General features: G+C 37.2%; 1 protein-coding gene across 1 annotated transcript in view; it reads right to left on the minus strand.

Annotated features, from left to right (window-relative positions):
* LOC138696117 (uncharacterized) overlaps positions 1 to 27,518 on the minus strand; it is a 361,146-nt gene that overhangs the window by 39,877 nt on the left and 293,751 nt on the right. Inside the window, exons 3-4 of the mRNA XM_069820675.1 lie at positions 26,975 to 27,187; positions 24,794 to 24,932 (exon numbers count right to left, since the gene is read on the minus strand). Coding sequence (XP_069676776.1) covers positions 24,794 to 24,932; positions 26,975 to 27,187 — 352 coding nt within the window. The remainder of the gene's footprint in view (positions 1 to 24,793; positions 24,933 to 26,974; positions 27,188 to 27,518) is intronic.

Genomic DNA, 27,518 nt, shown 5'->3' on the forward strand with positions numbered 1-27,518 from the left:
CGTTTGAAAACTGCCTCATCTGTGATCATACTTCAAATCTGATAACTGAGAAATTAAGCATTTCCGGACCTGTGTTGCTATAACTCGGTTTTCTTGTCTGTATATAAGGAATCCATTCGTGAAGTGTTGCCTCATATTTGTTGCACCCTGTGTAGGCTACATTTTGTTTAATATAATTATGTCTGGAAATGTACCTGCGGCTTGAGTTAAGGGGTTAGGTATAGCTTACAGCAGTAAGTCGACCTGGTTGGCGAGTTGGTATAGCGCTGGCCTTCTATGCCCAAGGTTGCGGGTTCGGTCCCGGGCCAGGTCGATGGCATTTAAGTGTGCTTAAATGCGACAGGGTCATGTCAGTAGATTTACTGGCATGTTAAAGAACTCCTGCGGGAAAAAATTCCGGCACATCCGGCGACGCTGATATAACCTCTGCAGTTGCGAGCGTCGTTAAATAAAATATAACAACATTTTACAGCAGTAAAAAATTTTTGAAAATATGCAATACTTTTTTCTTCCATTACTGTATCTTGTACAATAATGGAAATTGGTATGTGTAAAACACTGTCCTTCTACTATATGAAAAAAAAAATATTTTTACGATTAAAAAAAATATTATTTTTTTTTTTCAAAATTAAAAATGATGCCAGTTTCCTCGCAGTAATGAAGCGTTTCCCTCATAACTCATAAACGTGTTAACTTTTTCATGTTCTCTCTCTGTCGCTTTTATGTTATCACTGAAACTCATGTTTACAATATCATGTTCTTTCAACTACATTCCTCAATAAATAATAATTTTTTTGTGTTAGAAGGAAATACTGATATTTGACCATTTTTAAATGAATTTATTTTTTATCAGACAATCTATCAAAGGTAGAGAAATGATCTTGCATCATATTGTAGATATGATATGCATAAATACACACAAAAAATTCCATCACAGAATGTTGGATATTTTTTTAGTTATGTGGGAAACTCTTCATCACTGCACAGTAAACTCAACTTTGAAATAAAAAAAAAAAAATGTAAACAATTTTTTTTAAATCGTAAAAATATATTTTTTTTCATATAGCAGAAGGGCAGTGTTTTACACATACTAATTTTCATTATTGTACAAGATACAGTAATAGAGGAAAAAAAGTTGAATATTTTCAAAATTTTACTGATGTAAGCTGTATCTAACTCCTTAAATAGTATTTTCATTTTGTTGGTGGTTTGACCAATAAGCAAATTATAATAATGTTAGAATTGAATGGGGCCGTCTATTGCTTATCTTACAATGTAATATAATTGTGTTACATTTTATTGATGAACATTTTCGGCATATTATGCCATCTTAAGATCTTAAAAGTTGTCTTTATGCATGCTTAATAAATGCCACAATGGTTAATGCAATACAATAACGAAATCATAATTGCACTATTTTTAAGGTGAACTTGTGAGTACTGTGTCGACGTTCAACTATTGATTGTACAATGTCACTTCATAATATGTTAAAACTTAAAAGACAACTTTTAAGATCTGAAGATGGCATAATATGCCGAAAAGTTCTTCAATAAAATGTAACACAATTATACTACATTGTAAGATAAGCAATAGACGGCCCCATTCAATTCTAACACTCCTTAAATAGGTTTCCGAGTATTCAGTCAGAATTCTGGATTAACATCACCTTGCTAGCAGAAGTTCATCAAAGGAAGCCGGATTCATCCTGAGGCATCGTGGTGGCACTGTTAATTTTCTTTGAGTATTCTGACTTTCTCCACCTTTCTGATTCTCACAGTTTCCCTATTGTTGTCGTTGAATGAACTCTGTAGCTTAAAAGGTAGTTAAATAAATATTTTACAATTAACAAACCAGTAAGTTGAATTATACCTTTAGCTCGGTGTTCTTGGCCTTTATTTTATGTTACCGTTCATGGAAGAAACCCTTGTTACTTGTGTAGTAGCTGGAAGCGAGAGTCTGCGGGTGAATTAACTAATAATACATTCCAATCCCAACCATCCCGATAAATCGTAATTGCACCGCGGCAAAACCAGAGCCGAAGAGGGGAGGAATGCGGCGAAGTGAGAGCTCATAGCAGTGTCTCTGCAGTTATGACAACTATGTGGGCAGGTGCTAGAGTCAACGATCTGGTTGCTTCACACGAGAGGCGAGTGATCTCGACACCCACCAACACGTATTCGGCCCACATTAACACACTCGACTCAAGCCGATAAAAATCGCACAACGGAACTTCAAACTGTTTATTTGATCCTAGACCAATCCTTGATCACAAAGTCATCTGTTTGAGACCAATCTTGAGGTTACAGTATAAGTGAATCGCTATTTGTTAAAAGGACGGAAGTCACATTTTTTTTTTACAAATCATTTTTTTTATTGAAATGTGTCCTCTCACCATAGACACGTCGATTTATGTTAAAAGGAAACTCAGTACAAATAGTTAAATTGCAACATAAAGTTTCATCATTTATGATAATGGGCGAATGCCCTGGACTTCTGGCCTTTTAACAAAATTTTCTGATTATATACGAAGCTGGGCAATCTGATGAAATATGTTTTCAGTAGGTAATAATATTATTAATGGTGCGTGGTAATGCAATACTGCAGCCTGACATCACAGTTAAAACATGAGTTACATCTCTGAAGGTACTGAAGAAGTTTTTTCTTGGCAAAATAGAGCGAATTGAAGTGGATGTAAACGAAATATAATTTCTTGAGATTACAGTATAAGTGAATCGCTGTTTGTTAAAAGGCAGGAAGTCATATTTTTTCACAAATCATTTTTTTTTATTGAAATGTGTCCTCTCACCGTAGACACGTCGCTTTATGTTAAAAGGACCTTAAGAAACTCAGTACAAATAGTTAAATTGCAGCATAAAGTTTCATAATTTATGCTAAAGGACGGATGTCCTGGACTTCTGGCCTTTCAACAAAACGGAAGCTGAAGTGGAAGAAGGCGAGGTAACGGAAGTTGAAGTGGAGAATAAGAAGGATAGGCTACGGAAGCCGAAGTGGAGGAAGGCGAGGAAACGGAAGCTGAAGTGGAGGAAGGCGAGGAAACGGAAGTTGAAGTGGAGGAAGAGAGGAAACGGTAGCTGAAGAGGAGGAAGACGAGGATACGGAAGCTGAAGTGAAGAAAGGTGAGAAAACGGAAGATGTAGTGAAGGAAGGCGAGGAAACGGAAGCTGAATTGCAGAAAGACGAGGATACGGACGCTGAAGTGGAGGAGAGCGAAGAGAGAGAACCGGAAATTGAGGAAATTAAAGAGAACCGGAAATGGAGGAAGGCAAAGAAAGTAAATCGGATGTGGATGATAGCAAAAGAGAATCGAAAGCGAAGAAAAGAAGAGAAGCAGAATTGGAAGTGAAGAAAGGAAAAATAATCGAAAGTAAGAAATGCTGGAAAACAAAATCGGAAATAGGAAACGGAGAAACAACCGGAAGTAGAAAGCGAAAAAATAAACCTGGAGTGAAGGAAGGCGAGAAAAAATTAGAATTAGAAGAAAATAGAAGTTGGAGGAACAACACTAGGAGTAAGAGAAGCGGAGAAGTAGAATTCCAAGTAAATAGGCTGAACATTGATAAGAGATGAAACAAAAAGGTTAATAAGTTTGTAATGAACAAGAAGTCTGGAACGTGAAAATGAAAATAACAACCGATCTAATGAAAATAGATAAACGTAGCAAAATGAAGAGACATAGGCTAATTGGGAGAAGAGAATAGATAGAGAAAATGTCTTGAAGATAAATGCCTCTTCTTTATAAGTTAGCCTTGTTTCTGGAAACATCTCCTTCACAGAAAGTTTTAAATGGTTGTGCGTATGGATGGTTTGATTTGCGGCACACTGTTTGTGCGGCGCCACCCGAGAGCCGCGATGTCGGCCTATCTCGCAGGCTCACGAGATACATCACCTTGGCTGCAAATAACTCGAAGTCCCTTGTATTGTTCGCGGAGGAATGGAGTTCTTCTAGCTTCACAGCACGCAACATTGAGCGCGAAAGTGACACAACTCTGCAACGTTGGTACTTACAAACCAATCAGTCAACATGCAACAATAACCTCTCGTTTTGAGAAATTTGGAAGTTATCCATATCGTCCTATCTTTTCCGAACTTACGTAACGTACAGTATCACAATTTCTCTAATTCTTCAGGAGGGTAACTTAAAACTTTTACACTCCTTAAAAACGGTTAGTACATACATGTTTAACAACTTACAGTCACAATTTTCTTTACATGCGTAACAAAAGGACTTTTTTACAGTTATACAGATGTAATTTGTTTCATTTTCAAAATAAATAAATAAATAAATAAATACAGATAAATAAATAAATAAATAAATAAATACAGATAAATAAATAAATACAGATAAATAAATATATAAATAAATAAATGAATAATCCGTAAAAATGTTACGTTTTCAGATACGTGACTTTGTAAAAATGTGAAATACTTTTATCTAGTAGTTAAGTCTCTTAGATAGATAGTGCAATTAATTCTCTCAATTAATGAATTCATAAAAAAAGTAATATATATGTCGGAACGTAAGTAATGTCATTAATTTCAGAGCTGTCTGAAATATTTCTAGAATTTTTTTTTTTTGTGAAACATTTCATAGCGTGTTTTGGGAAAGCTATTGTCACTTTAAAATTGAGTTGAATATGTATTTCCTACTGGGAAGAGGAAATTTATTGAGATATCGAAAAAATCGAGTAATAGAACTGGATGTCACTTTCTTGTCGAAAATGAACCAAGACTGTCAATGCATAGCTTAATACATATAGAATGTACATACAGAGTTATATTATATTAGCACTGATAGTGATTGTCCAGTAATGATCGGAAAATCACAGTTAAGCTTTGAGCGCTAAGCATTTCAAACTTTCAATTGCTTCTCCTGTAAAATGTATTCCAAATGACATCTATCATTCTTGCAGTGGACTCTTCATATGATTCCGCCGAAAAATTATAATTACTCCGAGGTATCGAAAAATCGAGTTACAGAAGTTTGACATAAGGAAGTTTGTAGAGGAGAAATACTGTGAAAAGCTTCTGTTTTAGGCAAATTTGATCTATGAACCTTTTTTTCATTCCTGTTGCGTTTAGAACCACTACCGAAAAGTTTCCTGTATAATTCGTACTAGTATTCGATCATGGAAGTGCACACATTAATAAAATGTATGCACCCGTACACACAGCAGCACAACCCAATTAAATTTCATAACGCCAAATATAATATTTGAATTCTTCAAAACACCAAATGAAGCATGAAGATTTATTATCCTGAAACCAAAGATAATGTATACTGAGACTTGCGCCGCTCTTTTACAGAGCGCTCCTCCCATAGAATTCTTCAGCTCCAATGTAGATTCCAATCGAGTTCGCTAGTAAGTTAATTTCAGCAGACTAATACATCGATAAAACAAAGACCGGCGAGTGATCTGATCCATCCCAGTGCCATGTATCAGGGAGCGGCTGCGAGGGTGGCAGACATTACGATAAAACGCGGGTGTGTGAGTCCGTCTCAATTACTAGCGGATATGAAGATCAATATATAACACATTATTTTGTCAATGTGCTACTGAAACTACATCGCAGTTAATCTTTCAGTTGGGCGAGTAAATGGGACCAGGTAAAATAAAGATTCACATGATTTAGAATTTTAGAATATTTAAAATTGCGTTGCATATACAAGTCTATAAATGTCTACAATCCTCTTGTTGAGGTTCTGACTGATATGTACAGTAGTGGCAAAAAAAAATCCGGACCGACCCTTGTAGCTGATTTCAGAGCCTTGTTCCCTCCAGAGCACGAGAGACTGGTAACTAAGAGTTTCGTGGTTCGAATCCTGCCTAGGAAGGAAACTTTTATTGTTGTTTATTCAAATTTATTCCCAGCACTTTAATAATAGTTCAGACGATAGCTCGTTTGTCTGCTGTTCCGGAGTTGCGTTAGAGAGTGGGTTCAATTATTTCTTGGTCAAATTATCTCATTGGGTGTTTTCCAAAGTTTTCCCCAACTGTAATGAGAATGCCAAGAAATTCAGGCGAATCCTATGTCTCATCTCGCCAAGTATAAATCGCCATTACGAATTCCAGTGACGCTAAATAACCTATTACACTGCTCCGCCGATTTAGTAGAATGCTTTGAGTCTAAAGAAAGCAGAAAACAGTACAACGCGGTCTGTTGTGACGAGAACCCAAGCGCCCGCATACCGGTATGGCATCATGTCACAAACACTTTCAAGTCTGAGTATTTCTTACGAAGTAAATATTATTCAACGCCTTGAGAACGGTGCAAATATTAAGGCGCTGGAGAGTTCACGATATTTATTTATTATTTATTTATTTACTCATTCATTTCTTTACTTATTTAGTTACTTAAGTACTTAGATATTTATTTATTTTATTCATTCATGTATTTATTCATCTATTTATTCATATATTTATGTATTTATCTGTTTATTTATTCATTCACACATAAATCAATCACTTATAATGTATTTGTTTATTTATTTAGAAATGTATTTATGTATTTGTATATTTGTTTCTTTCTTTGCTTATTTATTACTGTACTTATTTATTTATTACCGTATTATATATAAATTGGAAATTTATCCTTCGAAGAGGTGGAGAAATTCAAATATCTTGGAGTAACAGTAACAAATATAAATGACACTCGGGAGGAAATTAAACGCAGAATAAATATGGGAAATGCCTGTTATTATTCGGTTGAGAAGCTTTTGTCATCCAGTCTGTTGTCAAAAAATCTGAAAATTGGAATTTATAAAACAGTTATATTACCGGTTGTTCTTTATGGTTGTGAAACTTGGACTCTCACTTTGAGAGAGGAACAGAGGTTAAGGGTGTTTGAGAATAAGGTTCTTAGAAAAATATTTGGTGCTAAAAGGGGTGACGTTACAGGAGAATGGAGGAAGTTACACAACGCAGAACTGCACTCATTGTTTTCTTCACCTGACATAACTAGGAACATTAAATTAATCTAGACGTTTGAGATGGGCAGGGCATGTAGCACGTATGGGCGAATCCAGAAATGCATATATAGTGTTAGTTGGGAGACCGGAGGGAAAAAGACCTTTGGGGAGGCCGAGACGTAGATGGGAGGATAATATAAAATGGATTTGAGGGAGGTGGGATATGATGATAGAGACTGGATTAATCTTGACCAGGATAGGAACCGATGGCGGGCTTATGTTAGGGCGGCAATGAACCTGTGGGTTCCTTAAAAGCCAATTGTAAGTAAGTATTAGGCCTATATATACATATATATATATATATATATATATATATTAGGAAATAAAATTAATTTGTATTACCGTCGTATCACAGTCACGTTTTATAATGAAGTAACAACTTTTAAATACTTATTCCCGCATGATCGATGTTTTTCTGTCCATAACATTCCTCGACTTTCATGTTCTATCGTTTGCCGATTAGGAGGGACTTGTTCCGTGTGTTATATCTAAGTAGGTGAACATTTACTATCTCCTATATCGTCGGAGCAGTGTAGTTGATTCAGCATTGTTAAAAAGCAATATAAAAAATAAGAGGCATATTCTCGCGGCATACAAACAGATGTTTAACTGTTTGTTGTGATTTCCAAAGTGGATGCACGTAGTTACCTTGGGAATCTTTATAGATGCGTTACGAAATTCTCATGTTCAGTTACAACTGCTTTGGTATAAAATCAGTCTCATAAAATTTACTGTTTAACCGGTATAACATGCTGATCGAAAATATATTGCGTGTGTGATTCTCCCATTGGTATTATTTGTCCATAGAATGTTCCATTCATGTTTCAACTGCTTTTTAAACTGCATTTTGATATGAGACGTGGTGTGCTTTATATAAGAGTATTGCCTGTTAAATAATGCAGTGGACTTTGCGAACTAGCCAGCTCTTTCAATACATTCCGTACCTGCATATCTTCCGACCAATGTTGCATATATTTATATGATTAGAATATTGGATAATATTTATTCGAATATTGACAGCTTCAGAGTTAAAGGTTAAACTCGTCGATTTTATTGTACTAACAAACTTAAATTCCAGATTAATCGGGTAAAAATATTTGATTATTCAAAATTCAAGAAAGATTTGAAATTTTTTTAACTTAATAAAATGTAAGTTTATAAAAAAATAACAATACACTTTAGGTCATACGTCATAATGGGGTTTATTGAAGTGTAAATCAATTTCAAAGAATTCAGATAAGATCACCATTTTATAGTCTACTCTTTCATTAGTAGTTACTCTCCTAGGAAATGAACAACATTTATAAGAAGAAAATCTTTGGAGGAATATCTTCAAATTTTTTACAAGTTTCCATTACGTGACCCAGGAAATTCCTAGGCTGAGTATGCAGTCACGCCATAACAGCGTTTGTCATTTCTACCTGATCAGTCTGTTTCTAGTGTTCAAACAATGAATGTACTGTATAAAAATGTCGAAGCACAAAGTGTTTTCTTTGGAAGATAAAGCGAATATTATAAGTGACATTGAACGTGGTCTTTCGCAAACGTACGTGGGTCGACAGCATAGTTTAAGTAAAGCAAGTGTCAGTAACAGTATACAGTATAATCCATTCTACAAAAATGAAATATTTTAATTACTGTAAGTATTTTATTTTCTTGTTCACAATTTCATTCATCCCTGTCATTTAAGGTTAGGGGAGCGGATTTAGTGAACGCAAGTTCGCAAGTTCACTATATCCAACTCCTGGAAGGGTGTGTGTTTTTGTTTGTAATGGCTAGAACTGTTTTTACCACTAGGCAGAATATTAATATTGAGGTGTTTCTGGCATAAGATGAGCTGGGGATGGGTCCTGATCCTGGGAGGGAATTGTAATGGAATTTAATTGGTTACACTGAAGGCAGACTGATCAATTTCACTATGTTGTCATCTAGCGAAATCACGTTATAACTATGATAGAATTGCATGCCTTAATAACTTGTAGATGTATTTACATCTAGCGGATGTTACCAAACAATTCATTTTCAGTAGTGGAGATCCTAGAGGTTGTTCTCTTTTATATGTTGCCATTCTATTACATCAGATTGGCCAATGTAATATCTGACATTCGAGTATATGTGATCAGGAGTTTAATAATAATAATAATAATAATAATAATAATAATAATAATAATAATAATAATAATAATAATGGCTTTATTTAACCTGGCAGAGTTAAGGTCGTAAGGCATTCTCTTACACTCAACCAGGATTAAAACTTGCTTACACAGTTGAACATAAAACTGGATCGGAATTAAGTAATTACATACTGATACAATTTAGATACATAATGAGATCAAAAGAGGTAGTTACATAAAATTTACCCCATAAAATAAAAATAAACATAGTGAAATACATATTAATGTTGTTAGAATCAAATACGAATCACATAAAAACAGAAGACGATAATTCAATAAAAAAAAATGTACACAGTAAAAACAAAAATAAACACATTAGTATACATATTAGTATTAGATTACAAATAAGTAGGATTTACATAATTAAACCAGAAACCGATAGTTGAATAAAATGTACACAAAAAATAGATTAATAAAAAAACAACAACACAGTGGGACACATATTGGCGTTAAGTGATAAATAAACACGATTTAAATAATAAAAATAAGAAACAAAAATAAATAAATAAAAATAAATACAGTGGAACACATTCCATTAAATATTTGCAACGCGTTAGGTCTGGCAACTCATCATAAGATATTTTTTCTAATTTACCTTTAAAGGAAATTAAAGTTCGGCAGCCCTTGACTTCAGGCGGCAGAGAATTCCAGTGACGAGAAGTAGCAACAGTGAAAGATGAAGAATAAAGAGATGATATGTGCAGTGGTATTTCTAGCGTGTTATCATATTGTGACCGAGAATTTAAGTTATAATACCGAGAAAGTCTGTGGAATGGGACAGATAAGTAAGAGGGAGTAGAGGTGTGCAAAATTTGGTATAAGAGAGAAAGAGAATGTAACTTTCTCCCATCATTTAACCTGAGCCACAATAATTTATCGAAAGAAGGCGAAATGTTAAACGTTCTCGCCTCAGAATACTGGAATCTCGCTAATCTGTACTGCATTTCTCGGTTCGAATGTCTTGTGGTTGGACTTAAACGAATCTGGCTCCAAGACCCGTACAAGCTAATATAAACACACCTCTGTTGGTTTATTCATAACACTTCACTTAAATTTTCATGAACCCTGTAAAGAGTAATATTGAAATATCATATTAATTCAATATTTACAGCTAAGGGCTGTTTTCTTTGACTCACGAAACCGACGAAATTCTGCGATATGGGAGTGGAGTGAAGCAAGATTAAGTATGCATGTCGGTGACTGGTGAACAAAGCATTGCAACGTACAGCGGTCGTTGGAAAAAACGATGGCTGTTTCTATTACCTTATCCAGACAATATTTATAGATCAAGTCAACGGAGGCCTTGAGCGAGCTATAAAGAAAAAGAGATCGCCTTTGGGATACGGAGCCCACGTGCCTTGACGTGCTGTGATATGAACTTAGGCTCTTTCGAAAAGTGATAGGCTACATATAGTACATCCACTCCTGCTAAGAGAAAGTGACGCACGTACGTCACTTTCCTCCATTCCTTCACTTTCTCCCTTCCTGTCTTATTCTCTTTTAAATATGTTTACTTTCTTTCATTTTTGTTTCTTCCTTTCCTTTACCTTCTTCTGTCTTTCATCCTCCTACTTTTGCTTAATTTCTTTCTCATCTTTTCTTTTTCCATTCTTCCTTCTTCATTCTGTCTTTTTCCATTCTTTCCTTCCTATTCCTTAGCCTAATTTTTCTACCTTAATTTATTTTATGATTAGACCTAGAATTTTCTACATTTCATTTTCTCTTCTTCAAGTCCTTCTTTCTTATTTTGATCACCATTCATCTTATCTTATTATTTATTTATTTATGTTTATTACATTCTCTGTTTCTTCATAATTACCTTCTTTGTTTCTCTTTCTTATTATTTATCTCGCCCTTTCTCACTTCCTGCATTAAGTAATTACTTTATTAATTTTCCCATTATTCCGTAGGCCTAAATCTTCCAATTGCTAACATGTTTTATTTCTTTCACTCTTTCACAATTTATCCATCCATTTATCTACCAATTTATCCATCCAGTCAGCCGACCGATCAACTCTGTGTCTACAAACAAAAAAAAAAAGACCAATTGTAAATAATAGCCTATAATTAATTTATTTCATTCAATCGTTCTTTTACTAATTTATTAATTCCTCAATGCATTTGTTTAGTCGTATGGTCGCGTGTTCCTTTTCTGTTGACTCTTAGTTCCTGTCTTTATTCGTTCTTTGTCGGTTTATCTGTTCACTAGCTCGTTCCTTTGTCTTCACATTTGCACGATGCTTTGGCTGTTGATTTGTACGGTGCTCTGTCTATTCATTTGTACGATGCTTTGTCTGTTCATTTGTACGATCCTTTGTCTGTTTTTGTTTGTTCCTTTTTCTTCATTTGTACAATCCTTCGTTCGTTCCTTGCCTATTAATTTGTTAGTCTTTTGTCTATTCATTTGAACGATTCTTGTTTGTTACTTTATTCGTCCCTTTGTTTGTTCATCTTTGTGCATTCGTTTGTGTGTTCATTTGTTCGTTCTTTTGTACATTTGTTGATTCCTTTGTCTGTTCATTTGCTTTGCGTGCTCACTTATGTGCTTTACCTCCTGACTTGTTCGTTGCTTTGTCTCAAGATTTGTTCGTTGCTTTGCCTTTTGATTTGTTCGCCTCTTTACCTGCTGACTTGTTCGTTGCTTTGCCTGCTGACCTGTTCGTTGCTTTGCCTCCTGACTTGTTCGTTTCTTTACCTGCTGACTTATTCGTCGCTTTGCCTGCTGACTTGTTCGTCGCTTTGCCTGCTGACTTGTTCGTCGCTTTGTCTGCTGATTTGTTCGTCGCTTTGCCTGCTGATTTGTTCGTCGCTTTGCCTGCTGATTTGTTCGTCGCTTTGCCTGCTGATTTGTTCGTCGCTTTGCCTGCTGACTTGTTCTTCGCTTTGCCTGCTGATTTGTTCTTCGCTTTGCCTGCTGATTTGTTCTTCGCTTTGCCTGCTGACTTGTTCTTCGCTTTGCCTGCTGACTTGTTCTTCGCTTTGCCTGCTGACTTGTTCTTCGCTTTGCCTGCTGACTTGTTCTTCGCTTTGCCTGCTGACTTGTTCGTCGCTTTGCCTGCTGACTTGTTCGTCGCTTTGCCTGCTGATTTGTTCGTCGCATTGTCTGTTTGCTTGTTTTCACATTGTCTGTTCGCTTGTTCATCGCATTGTTTGCCTGCTTCTGTGTTGCTTTGTCAGCTCGATTGTTCGCTGCTTTGTCTGCTAGATTAAGGTCTATTAAAATTTATCGCCATATTTCGGAACTGAACCCACAAACTTTAGATCTAACGATCAGCATGGTAGACATAAGATTGCCGAGGAATAGTATGCAAGATCCAATAAGGAACAAAACTTTAGAATATGATGAAAAAGAACCTGAGCTCTACTAATCAGGGTTCTTTACCTATATAACTGATGGAGGTCAGTTTGCTCTAAGGCAAAAGAAATTCATTTGCTGGCTCCGAAAATGCAACCACGACGTCCTAGGCCACGATGATCGTGATCTACGCCTGCACAGATAACAGGAGTTTCAACATTGGGGCTGGATATTCCTCAGACACTCGCGAGCTCGACCGGTCTAGCACGGCTTTTCAATTAGCGCGTGATATGATGGATGGGGATTTTATACGCATCCTCAGGTCGGTCCTTGCTCCTGCGTGTGCTGTCGCATCCTATTGGAATGGACACTCTTGCGTTGTTTTGAAGCGACTTCAACTAAACATTCTAAGATAGTACGAATGCCAAAATAACAGCAGTCATTAGCTTTGCTTTCTGAGAGCATTGATACTGGAGTAATGTGAGATAAACACTTATTCGTTATGTCAATTTATAGCATTAAACGTTCAGTCTATCCGTAACGTATTTATAAAGAGAAATAGGAAGAGAATATCTAACAAATGAACTAGCCAAAACAGTTCCAGCGTTTTAGTAATGGAGAAGAAGACATTGATGATTTACAACAACGTCTGAAAGATCTAAATTACGGAATATTGAGAATACAAGGAGAGCTTTGGAAGAAAATGCACGAAAAAAGTACTCGCAGTTGGTCAGAAAAACTTGACCGTGCTTCAGAAGATACAATACATCGTCACATTAAGACGCTTACAAAATCATAGAGAACTCACAGATCTGTACTTCATGAACTGACACCTGAAAAGGCTGAACGCAGAGTGGATATCTGTTGTCAGTTTATCACTACTCTCATGTATGATAGATTTATTAGAAGAATTGTCACATTTGATAAAAAAATGAGTATATTACTCCAATTCTCACATCTCAAAACAGTGATTCGATCTACCTAAGTCGTCGTTAAACAAAATCGGTTCAGCCCCAAAGTAATATTATATGTCTGATGGAATTTTTAAAGTGGAATTCACTAGGATTTTGTTCACAACGGACATGCAATAGATGCGGGTATCTATTCTCAACAGCTAGAATGAGTTCACGAAATAGTGTGAGAGAGGTACCCGGCATTAGTTAATCGAAATAAAATTATTATTCACTTGCAACAGGACATATCATACCCATACTGCTCAAACAACCGTTTAAAAAATCCAGGAATTGGCGGTAATCGAATTGCTACCACACCCGGTATGTAGCCCTGATCTTGCGTTTTCAGATTATCGTCTACTTCTATTCACGGCTCACTTCCTGCATGGAAGATAGTTCCAAAACTTATAAGCCGTTTAAATGGATACCACCGAATTCTTCACAGACTGGTATCTTTGCGGAATAAGAGATCTCTCAGAAAGGTGGCTCAAGACCATACAATCTGATGATCTTTACTATGAAGATCAGAGTAATTTGTCACAACACACTACAACTAAAATGTTACTTCAAAACCGACATTACTTGTTAGACAGTATCTCTGTTTCTTACTATTAATTTATAAACATGGGTTTTAGTTTCCTTAAATATTTGTTTACCGCACAAAATTCCGTTCAGCATTACTATTGCAGATCGACCGCTAATTATTGTTTTTGTTGTATCAGAATAGGCCTAATTCTTTCCATCTTTTGTACATTCAAGTCCCAAACGTTTAGTATTATTATGAATCTCAATACACCATTTGGCATCAGGGCCATTCCATGTCAATAAAATTGGTCTTGTATCTATTTTCCATAAAAGTCTATTTTTGTTTCATAAAATATGCAACATATTCCAGGAGACATCGATATATAGCATTTTAAAATACAAATCTACATGTTACCATAAACAGCACAGTTAAACTTTGTTAATTGATTGAACGTTCTAATCGTGGTTTTGTTTCCTACGTTGGCTATAGTGGGAATTAAGGGATCTGCTAAAGAAGTAAGATGTATCAATGGAGAAAGCTTCTGTTGTTAAAGTGAAATATCCAAGAGTTATAAACAGGCGAGGACAGGTACAAGCAAACAGCAAAACTTTGTGATTGAATTTGTTGCCTTTTATACCTTTAATTAGCTGTATTTTTAAAAGTTTGGAGAAAATAAGAAGAAAATAATTTAAATTTAATATTTTAACTATTCTGTCACACCCGTAACATGTTAAAAATATTCTGTATTACTTGATCAAATGCAAATCCAAGTTTGAAAAAGGTAATCCAATTCAATAAAATTATACAGATGCAAAAGAAAAAAAGTCTTACTCTTTTAGAATTTAGCAATTAGCAGAATTACTGAATTTCGTCACCCGTACCATTTAGTCTTCCCCCTCCCCTTTGTCTTAGACAAAATATATGGATTTCATAACTGAGGCACTCAGAAGCAAAGTGATACAAGTAACATTAAAAAAAAAGTGAGAAGTGTATATTCTAAATCTTCATTGTCACTTCTGTTCAGAGAAAAAGTAATATAAGTTTACTAGCTATTTCAAATATTAAATTAATTATAATTCATTGAATTAAATTAGCTCATAAATTAAGTTACTACTTTACCTTATAGATTTATCTAAATTTAAATAAATGTGTAGTGAAGAATATTGCTGGAGAACCTTTTAAGTGTAGAGTAAATATTTGTAATTTAAATTTATGTATTGTATTGATTAAGGCTGGTTGAGTGGAAGAGAAGGCCTTATGGCCTTAACTCTGCCAGCGAAAATAAAACATTATTATTATTATTATTATTATTATTATTATTATTATTATTATTATTATAAGTGCACTTTGTCAGTGCTGTTCCCTGTTAGCCTAACCCTTGTATTACAATGCATACAGAGTTTTGACTGAGAGGCGAACTAATACAAGTGCGTTGTTTACAGAGTGTTGTTGCGTTTCTTCTATTTATGACTAATTCATTTGCCATAATGGAGTGAGGTAATATATTACAGCGCTGACTTCTCGAAACATCTTCGTGGAAGGCCTGCACACATTGAGCTGGACAAACTATAAAGTGATCCAATAAGGATAACTTTGGTTAAGTGGAGCAACTTGCAAGAGCTAAAGAAATTCAGTCCACACCTGTGGAGTAACGGTCAGCGCGTCTGGCCGCGAAACCAGGTGGCCCGGGTTCGAATCCCGGTCGGGGCAAGTTACCTGGTTGAGGTTTTTTCCGGGGTTTTCCCTCAACCCAATACGAGCAAATGTTGGGTAACTTTCGGTGCTGGACTCATTTCACCGGCATTATCATCTTCATTTCATTCAGACGCTAAATAACTGAATAACCTGAGATTGTGTTACAGCGTCGTAAAATAACCCATTAAAATAAAAAAAATAAAGAGATTTATCCCACCCATACACCACTCTTTCTTTGATGACCTGAAGCATGAGGAGGGGCCTATAATGACTGCAGGACGTGGACGTGGAAGAGTGCGTGAAAGAGGGCATGGAAGAGGAAATTAAAGGAATATTCGCACTTCATGACAGAAACAAAAAGATGTTGCAGCAGAGAGAGATGTGACTTATTCAGATGAGGCTACTGACGTAATGGAAAGTGACTAAGGCTGAATTTCATTGAAAATTAAAACTATTCTTAACCCACTTCTTTCGGTTATATAGACACATTTTGTGTCATAATATGATAATAACAAAGCTCAAATGTTATTACGACAGGAATTTTTCAATGTTGTAAGCAATATTCTTGTTCTTCTTTTAAATAATATACAAATATTGAAAACCCTTGCACATATTACTCCTCCACAAAAATATTTACGTGCCAAATAATACAAGTGACTTTAGGGCCCAATTTTATCTAAACTGTTTTAGAATAGATAATTTATATTTAGAAGTTAAAAAATATAGGTACCAACATACACAACTGCAAATTTACAGCAACATAGTCCTGTAACAGATTTTTAAATCTTCTTTTCAACTTCAAAGTCATTTGTCTCAAACTTTACTAAAGTCACTTGTATCACTTTGCTTTTGAATGCCTTAATTATGGATCAACAACTAGGTAACTAGAGATATATATCATGACTCTTTCAACTGCCTACAAGATAAGAAATTGACATTATCTTAAGTCAGTATAACTAAATATTCGTCACACCCGTAACAATGGAATCACCCATAAGTAGTTTTTGACCACTCAGTCAATTAGTACGATAAAAATAAGTTAGTGCGAAATATGTTCTTTTTTTGAGGCAGTACTGTGTCATCATTACGGCATCGTTATTTTCTATTCTCCACAAAAATAACCTTGTTTGATTCATGTAATGTTCACAAATGACAAAGTCAAACACTGAAGGATGAATATCATTTGTTTCACGCCTTACTACAGTTATTCATTGCAGATTCGAGATGTTGATGGGAGCCATTCGTCACACAACAAAAAGCAACACGCATTTACAATCTCAGATTACGTTTATCCGTCCGTATGCTCAGGCACGCCCTTCTCCTCGCAGGGTAATCGAACTTGAAGGGCTCGTAATTCCTCCAACCCGATGATAACTACTCTAGTTGGTTATATATAGAGCCATCAATTGCTGTAGTGGTGCTGCGCCGTACATCATGTGCAGACTGTGATTACAGCTGCAGTTCCGCTGCCTACTCGAGGCGGCTACCGGGAAGCTGACCCATGGAGCGTTCCTCGACTTGCAGTTCATCCACCGGGTAGTGAATGTGGTCGCGGCAACAGCTCGTTACGGTAGTATCGATTGGGCTGGTATTTGTGCCGATAATAAAAAAATTAGGAATACCAGATATTTAAAGAGAAGATGTGATATAAAAGGTCACAGACTCGGTGTACGAGTAAATAACGGAACTGTGTTTTGTCCGGCAGAAGATTAGAATCCCTCTTGTGCATATTATCTGGTTAGATTTCTTTGGAGATTTACCTCAAATGTAGGCGAATGCCTCGAAATCCAATGGCGAATACTCGGATTCGTTTCGCTGAGATACTAAGTCTTTGCGGCCAATTAAATCTATTTACGCGTCGTTTTGAACAAACGAATTAAAAATCGATGTGTGATAAAACTCTACTATGCTTCATAGGTTAGCTTAACGTAGAACTATATGTGGGTGCAATCACCTGTCGACAGGTGCCTAGCTGTATACTATGCTACGTGCCTTTACTTAGAACTAGGCCTACGTATGGATGGTACGAGAAAGGAAATAAGGAGTATACAAGAAGAACAAGCAGAATACAAGGATAAAAAAATAATTATAATAAGGGAAATACAAAGAGAAAAGGGGAATACAAGGAGAACAAGGGTGAGACAAGGAGGACAAGGATGAGACAAGGAATAGAAGGATGAGACAAGGAGAACAAGGATAAGACAAGGAGAACAAGAGTAAGACAAGAACAAGGGTAAAACAAGAAGAATAAGGATAGGTCAAGGAGAACAAGAGTAAGACAAGAAAATAAGGGTAAGACAAGGAAAACAATGGTAAAACAAGGCGAACAAGGGTAAGACGAGGAGAACGGGAGGAACACAAATAGAAAAGGGGAACACAAGGTGAAGAGGGGGAACACAAGGGAAGCAGGGAACGCAAGGAGAACAGAGGAGCACAAAGAAAGCAGAGGGAACGTAAGGGTAACAGGGGAACACAAAAGTGGACAGGGGGAAACCAACGGAAACGGGGGGTACACAACGAAAAAGAGAGGAACACAACGGAAACGGGAGGAACACAACGAAAAAGAGAGGAACACAACGGAAACGGGAGGAACACAACGAAAAAGAGAGGAACACAACGGAAACGGGAGGAACACAACGAAAAAGAGAGCAACACACAACTGAAACGGGAGGAACACAACGGAAACGGGAGGAACACAACGAAAAAGAGAGGAACACGACGGAAACGGGAGGAACACAACGAAAAAGAGAGGAACACGACGGAAACGGGAGGAACACAACGAAAAAGAGAGGAACACAACGGAAACGGGAGGAACACAACGAAAAAGAGAGGAACACAACGGAAACGGGGGAACACAACGGAAACGGGGGGAAACACAACGAAAAAGAGAGGAACACAACGGAAACGGGGGAACACAACGGAAACGGGGGGAAACACAACGAAAAAGAGAGGAACACAACGGAAACGGGAGGAACACAACGAAAAAGAGACGAACACAACGAAAACGGGGGAACACAACGAAAAAGAGAGGAACACAACGGAAACGGGAGGAACACAACGGAAACGGGGGGAACACAACGAAAAAGAGAGGAACACAACGGAAATGGGAGGAACACAACGAGAACTGGAAGAAGACAAGGAGGACAAGGGGAACACAAGAAGAACAAGAGGAATAGGATAAAACGAGGAGAAAAAGGGAAAGACAAAGAGAACACGGGGAAACATGGAAACTAGGCAAAGAAAAAATGTTAAAAATGTTATGTTTTATTTAACGACGCTCGCAACTGCAGAGATTATATCAGCGTCGCCGGATGTGCCGGAATTTTGTCCCGCAGGAGTTCTTTTACATGCCAGTAAATCTACTGACATAAGCCTGTCGCATTTAAGCTTACTTAAATGCCATCGACCTGGCCCGGGATCGAACCCGCAACCTTAGGCACAGAAGGCCAGCGTTATACCAACTCGCCAACCAGGTCGACCTAGGCAAAAATAAGGGGGGCAAGGGAAGGGGGCAGAGGAATATAAGGAGAATAAAGAAATATACGGGGAACAGAGGAATATGAGGAGGATAGAGAAATATAAGGAGGATAGAGAAATATAAAAAGGACAGGGGAATATAAGGAGGGTAGAGAAATATAAGGAGGACAGGGGAATATAAGGAGGGTAGAGAAATATAAGGAGGATAGAGAAATATAAAAAGGACAGGGGAATATAAAGAGGGTAGAGAAATATAAGGAGGACAGGAGAATATAAGGAGGGTAGAAAAATATAAGGAGGATAGAGAAATATAAAAAGGACAGGGGAATATAAGGAGGGTAGAGAAATATAAGGACAGGGGAATATAAGGAGGGTAGAGAAATATAAGGACAGGGGAATATAAGGAGGGTAGAGAAATATAAGGAGGATAGAGAAATATAAAAAGGACAGGGGAATATAAGGAGGGTAGAGAAATATAAGGAGGACAGGGGAATATAAAAAGGGTAGAGAAATATCAGGACAGGGGAATATAAGGAGGGTAGAGAAATATAAGGAGGACAGGGGAATATAAGAAGGATAGAGAAATATAAGGAGGATAGAGAAATATAAAAAGGACAGGGGAATATAAGGAGGGTAGAGAAATATGAGGACAGGGGAATATAAGGAGGGTAGAGAAATATAAGGAGGACAGGGGAATATAAGAAGGGTAGATAAATATAAGGAGGATAGAGAAATATAAAAAGGACAGGGGAATATAAGGAGGGTAGAGAAATATAAGGAGGACAGGGGAATATAAGGAGGGTAGAGAAATATAAAGAGGATAGAGAAATATAAATAGGACAGGGGAATATAAGGAGGGTAGAGAAATATAATGAGGATAGAGAAATATAAAAAGGACAGGGAATATAAGGAGGGTAGAGAAATATGAGGACAGGGGAATATAAGGAGAGCAGAGAAATATAAGGAGGATAGAGAAATATAAAAAGGACAGGGGAATATAAGGAGGGTAATGAAATATGAGGACAGGGGAATATAAGGAGGGTAGAGAAATATAAGGAGGACAGGGGAATATAAGTAGGGTAGAGAAATATAAGGAGGACAGGGGAATATAAGGAGGGTAGAGAAATATAAGGAGGACAGGGGAATATAAGGAGGGTAGAGAAATATAAGGAGGACAGGGGAATATAAGGAGGGTAGAGAAATATGAGGAGAGGGGAATATAAGGAGGGTAGAGAAATATGACAGGGGAATATAAGAAGGATAGAGAAATGTAAGGACAGGTAAATATAAGGAGGATAGGGAAATATAAGAAGAATAAGGGAATATAAGGAGAATAAAAAATATAAGGACAAGGAAATATAAGGAGGACAGGGAAATGTAAGGAGGACAGGGAAATATAAGGACGACAGGAAATATTGGGAGTATAAAGAAATATAAGAAGGTCAGGGGTTTATAAGGAGGATAGAGAAATATAAGACAAGGGAAACAAGGCGAACACAAAGAGAATAGGGAAATAGAAGGAGAACAAGATGGAGACAAGGAGAACAAGACGAAGACAAGAAGAATAGGGGAAAACGAGGAGATCATGGGGAATATGAGAACAAGACAAAGACAAGGAGAATAAGGCGAAGTCATATATACCTGTATGCCAACATCCATGCATCTTTAGACACTTGCAACAGTTCGTTTTAACCATTCCAATCTCCATCAGAACTTAAGAGCCTGTTAGGAACCAGGCGAGTCCAGGCCCGATCAACTTTGCTAGAAACTTAGATATAGCTCTTTCTTTCTCCCATGTGAGGGTCCAATCACGTGGCACCATCAGCAACCAAATAGCGCAATTATAGCAGAACAAACCGAATCAATCACGCTTGGTGCTGGATAAACAACACGCCTGGTGGCTATGTGGAAAAAAAAATTCAAATTTGGAAGCAACTTGCTATCAGAGCCACTTAAGCTTTCAGGTTTAAACAATCAATTATACTCCAGAGGAAAGTCAGGGTCGTACAAACAAGCCTTGTATATATTGGGTAGATAGATATAATCCTTTTTGTATCAGTGATTTCATTGTATTATAAGATTAAACTTAACTAGTAAGTGCAGTTAAATCTTTACACAGGCGTCATTAACACTTCAAAGCTTTGCTTGTGGATTTTTCTAGAGAGGTAACTGGTATTGTATTTTAATGAATAAATAGTGGAGATTTTGAGGATACAGTGCTCATATTAGTAAACATTCACTCACCTTTTCATAATATAATTAAAACTATATGATCATCATCATCGTCACCACTATAACCGGATTACAAGCAAACAGTAAAATTATGCCGTGACAAAGCATGACATATAAAAATTAGGTCCTTCGAATTCTCGTTATTATATTAAGTTACGCCATTTCAGAAGTGTGAGGATGCAGAAAAGTGGAGGGATCGGCACAGTATCAAATGACAGCTGTGGAGATCTTGGAGTTGGAAGGCAGAAGAATGTTGAATCAATGAAAGAACATAGTGAGGAAAAATAAGTGCGGGGTGAAGAAGGAGAAGAATAGAGAGTGCTAATCGAGTTAGTGGGGTAAAGCGAGGGGGCAGTAGGTAAGAGAAAACAATATCTAATCTGTGGAAATGATGTACAAGTAGAGGGGAAAAAAATAGGTTTAGTTATATAATAGTAAAATGGAATTGAACGGTTACAGACAATTTACTGGTCATTTCACAACCATATGAAATTTTTAAGGGGACACTCCACTAAAAATAACAACTTTTTTCCTAAACATTTTTTTTCAACCGAATTTTGAGAGATGTTTACTATGTAAAGAACTAACAAAATCCAAATTTTGAACTTCCAAATGTTTTTGCCTCTTTATTTTTTATATATTTTTAATTCTTCTTGGAAGTATTTTGAAACCCAAGTTTTAGTAGAAGATCACAATTTTTAAGATTCTTTTTCTTTTTCTTGGTTAAATTCACAAGACATAGGGAAACATTTCAATGCATTCATTTTATGAAATATCTAATTTATTCACCTTCAACATTTTTTTTGAAATTTTTAAAATGTTATTTTTCCTATAAATCAAGAAAAAAAATTAATAAAATAAACTAGCAGCATTTCTCACAAAATAAATGCATAAAACATGCAGCTACCTCATAAATACTTGTAGTAAAAATTTCATCCAGATTGATTAATATTTGGCATAAAGAAGTTGGTGTTGAATCAGGAAAAATAAACTTACGGAAAAATTAATTTGAAAGTAAAATGAATATTTTATGTAAATTAAAATTCTCCTCCGCTACATTCCTCTAGTAACTTCAGGAAGCCAACTTTAGAACAAAAAGTTACTATGATGGAGAATGGATAGAGCAGAGAAAAATTCTCTCCGGCACCAGGACTCGAACCCGGGCTTTCAGCTCTATGTGCTGACGCTTTATCCACTAAGCCACACCGGATTCCAGTTCCGATGCCGGATCGATTCCCCTCAGTTTAAGTTCTACCTCTCAGTTTTCCCTTTGGTGGCCTACCCTCATGTACTGTGTCACAGAATATGTGACAGTGGCACAATGTCCAACACACTATGTACAGAGGTGCACTCATTACGAGTTACTAAGTGGCCGGGATCCGACGGCATGGGCGCCGTCTTGAATCACATGCAGCAGCTGTACCAAGATGCTATTCTATTGTTTGAAAGCATAGCAAACCTCATTTCTTTTAATTTTCACCTACAATCCACAATGATTTGAAATAGCTATTGCTTTACTCCCATATGAAAAACACACTGATCGTCCTGACATTGTTATTTGCGTTTTCGCGTTGAAACTCAAAAACTGAAGATGGATAGGTTCAAGAAAAAGTATTTGGCATGAAAACATTAGAGTATGTTTCATTATTATGGAAGCAAATAACTTTCAAAATATCTGGTATTCTTCATTGAAAATAAATCTGAAAAAATTCTATTTGAACATCTAATGAATTTAGTTTGCAGCATTTGCTGCACAAGCCACTAGTTTAATTTAATTCAGTCTTAAAACGAATCGAAACGTCGAAGACTTTTCACTTCACTCAATTTCGCCTCTATTAAAAGAGATGTTAAAAATAACGACACTGAGAGAATACAGATAATCTTCCACTGAGTGTCTCGGATTCAGAGACATCTGGTTCTGTTTAAACAGTGCGCTGTGCTTTATGGGCTCTAGATTGGCGGAGCGGCCTAACGGACTCCACTTCTCGCTAATGAAGGTGGCGACGTAATCCATCACTGAACCAGTAACGCACCGCAAGGTGATTAATACCTCTGCGGCCCGCCACATAGAGGTCTCTGCATATTTGGAAAGTTGCTCCGTACAGACTGCATATTTGGCTGTTCCACTTCCATCCTGCTGGAAGACTCATTGTCTCTTCCACTACTTCTCATCGCCTCGATTCAACATCGGTTTTTTAATGGATTGCGATCCAGTCAATGATTGATTCCAACGCTCGACGTTAATAATTTTTCTTTCTTTCTTCCTGCTTACTTTATTCTTTTTTCTACCTGTCTACCTCACCCCCTATATCTCTCATTTCTCTTTTCGTTTTCTCTTTTTACTTTTCTTACTTTCGTACATTACTTTACAATATTTCATCTTTTGTTCTTTTCCAACAGTTTCACCTTATACCAGGCTTGGAAAACTGGGCGACAATTGTGGCATTGCGTCAGTCATCGGATACGTCACTCACGCCTTCCTTCCATCCCCGCGTTATTGACTTGGTAGGGGAGGGGATTTGTATTCAGTGTCTGTCTTATGTGATTGCGTACGGGCCACATACATCATTCAACGCCGGTGGATTGGGGACGGGAAACCAACACTTTCCCCAAGCTTTCCACCCCTCTCTCGGCAGTTCTGCATCCCTGCCTTATATTATTTTCCTTTAATTATTTCACCATTCTTCTACTTTTTTACTTTCTCTCCCCTCATATGAAAGTCTCTGGTTTCCTTGCTGCAGTTTTGTAATTTACATTTGAATCTTGACCTAGAAAAGGCTTTTGGCAGAGTGGATTGGAATAAACTGATGGGGAACCTGAAGATTTTTAGTGGGTTATTTTACTACTCTGAATCAACATCTCAGGTTGTTTAGCGTCTGAGTGAAATGGGGATAATGCCGGAGAGACGAGTCCGGGGATCTAGCACCGATAGTTACCCAACATTTGCTCATATCAGGTTGAGGGAAAACACCGGAGAAAATCTCAACCAGGTGACTTGCCCCGATCGGGATTCGAACTTCGGCCACCTGGTTTCGCGATCAGACGCGGTAACCATTATTCCACAGGTCTGGATGATCCTGAACAAAATTGGTGTGGATTATAAAGAGAGAAGACTGTTCAGTAATCTTTTTTGAAACAATAAATCAGTGTCAGTATAGCAGAAGAAATGTCAGAAGGAAATGAAATAAGGAGAGGAGTACGTCAAGGATGTCTTTATCACCAACTCTGTTCAAAGTCTGCTTGGAGGATTTAGTGAAGAACTATTTTCAGAACATGGGAGGGGTGATAGTCGGAGGAAGAAAAATAAAGTGCGTAAGATTTGCTGATGATATGGCGTTGTTAGCAGAAGAGGATAAGATACTAAGGGATATGCTACTGGAGCTAAATGACGGCTGTGAGCAGTATGGGATGAAGATAAGTGCCAACAAGACGTCATCCCCGTGTGTCACTTACCTTGATATCGAGATGGGCGATCTTCCTCTCATGCAGGTAGGCCAGGCCCTCAACAAGCTGGCGCACAAACTTCACCACATCCGCTTCAAACGGCACCAAGTTGTCGTCGATGATGGTCTGCAAGTCGCCTCCCGGGGCACTGCCGACACAAACAATAAATCAGTCGTCTTTCAGAGCAATATTATTTCTTTTCGTTCGTCGATATGTCTGTTCGTTAGCAGTAGAGTATTTCTAAACAAAAAAATTTCCCTGGCTCTGGGATTTCGTTAGTACCGGTAGTAGTGTTCGTCGTCATCGCTGTCTTCACCACCACCACCACCACCACCACAGTCCCAAGGTTCGCGGATTCGAATTCCGATGGGTTATCGTCGTGCAAAAGACTTGAAATTCGACCTCACTTTGTCCCAAATTTCTTCACTTAAGTATGTGTCTGTCACTTCTTGTGTCGTACAAAGATTATTTTCTGTGGTCAAGAACGTGCTTTAGGTAAACACATGAGCTTAAGTGACGAAAAATTTGAGAAATTAGTCGTACATTGTTGCAAAAGATAATAAAAATAAGCTATAACATAATGTAGAACTCAATTTTAATAGTGCATATTTTGATAACAGCTGTTTCGGCCTCACGTTTTCGGTAAACAGACAGATAGGTAACAGATATATGGATACCTGACACTTGGGCCACGCTTTTTCGATCATTGGTATCTTTGGGTCGCTGCATATTGGTAATGACTTTTTTGGGTAATTATGGCATATTGGTACCTACTTCTGTCATTATACCTTCAAAATATAATGAAATGGAAGGAATAATAATTTTTATTGTAAGCAATTGCACAGGAATTTACTGTATGAGTGGGTACTATTCCGTTTCTTCCTCTTAACTACCCCTATCAGCCGCACGCTGACTGGGGTTGATCTTCAGTTTGTAGGTCAGTGTCCTTAAATAAACATCAAACTGCCCTCTAGTCTTGTAGTCCTCGTACCTTTCCACAATAGACACGATTTGCTCCTGGTTCTTGATGTATGTTTTGTTCAGGAGAGGCCTCATTTTTCTTTGCAAATAGTTTTATCCGTTGCTAGGAAATGATTTTACTTCTATTCAGACATTTTATTGCATTTTGACATTTTTTTCCCCTTTCTAGGAAATGTAACATAAATTAAATTTATTTCATAATCAATGACCAAGCAACATGACTGGAACAAAACAATGACAAAAATGATAAAGTGACCCAAGTGACCGAAGTGCTGTACCAAAAAATTCGTGGTATGGAAATGGTATATTACCAAAAATGCTGTACCAAAAATTTCGGGGACCAAAATGGCTTATTTACCTAAATGACCTAGTACCAAAAATGAAATGTGACCCAAGAAAGATGAACCGAAACAGCCTGAAACGCATATTTTTACCGTTTCTTCGCTTCATTGTGCGTGTTTTGTCATATGAAGAGTCCACTGCAAGAATGATGGATGTCATTTGGAATACATTTTGCAGGAGAAGCAATTGAAAGTTTGAAATGCTTAGCACTCAAAGCTTAACTGTGATTTTCCGATCATTACTGGACAATGACTATCAGTGTTAATGCCATATAACTCTCTATGTACATTCTATATGTCTTAAGCGACTTAAGCTATGCATTGACAGTCTTGGTTCATTTTCGACATAAAAGTGACATCCATCATTTTTGCAGTGGACTCTTCATATGATACTGCATAAATGCATGCATGATTTAAGATTTGACAGTGCATGGAAATTCGGGCTGTCCACGCCTTGGAGTAACGGTCAGCGCGTCTGGCTGCGAAACCAGGTGGCCCGGGTTCGAATCCCGGTCGGGGCAAGTTACCTGGTTTAGGTTTTTTCGGGGTTTTCCCTCAACCCAATACGAGCAAATGCTGGGAAACTTTCGGTGCTGGACCCCGGACTCATTTCACCGGCATTATCACCTTCATATCATTCAGATGCTAAATAACCTAGATGTTGATACAGCGTCGTAAAATAACCCAATAAAATAAAAAAAAATTCGGGCTCTAGTGATGACGATGACCAAAATACTTCCTGCCTCAGTAACAGACAGACAGACTCTTTTTCACAACATAGAAGGCAGATATTCTGTGGCATGTTATTGGAGGACGAGATCATGCGAGATGAATTAGAAGAAAAAGATCTCAATGAAGTTATACTTACAATTCGAGGACAAGGATAACTTCTGTTGCTGTTTCGAATACATCATGAAGGCGGATGACGCGAGAGGATGGAGAACATAGCGACAGAAGTGCTATCTCGTGATGAATTTCTGCACTACAGTCTTCTCCATAACGAGCCCTGCTCGAGAATTTGGCTGCGAATTGCTGGCCCGTGTCTCTTGATCTGCAGCAACGCACTGACGCAAACAGGCCCCTAGAAAAAGAACAAAGAAAAAGGAAGTTTAATTTAATACAGTAAAAACCGGATATAACGCGGCTGTTGGACACATTACACCCATAGCATTACAGCTTATCCGCGTTATATCGGAAGGGTACATGTAGAGTGATCAACGACGCAAAGTGGGGTATTTGCCTTATGTAGCTGGTCAAAAGTATTTATGTTGTTATATTGATTCAGAAAGTGTTCATTTACTGTTATGAGGTATTCTGTGACAATTAAAATGTATTTTCTTTCTCTAAATCAATATAATTATTTTTATAAGTCTGATCGTAGGCTCTTAGTATTACTTACTTACTGGCTTTTA

Source organism: Periplaneta americana, chromosome 1 (assembly GCF_040183065.1).
Source record: "Periplaneta americana isolate PAMFEO1 chromosome 1, P.americana_PAMFEO1_priV1, whole genome shotgun sequence".
Classification (NCBI taxonomy): domain Eukaryota; kingdom Metazoa; phylum Arthropoda; class Insecta; order Blattodea; family Blattidae; genus Periplaneta; species Periplaneta americana.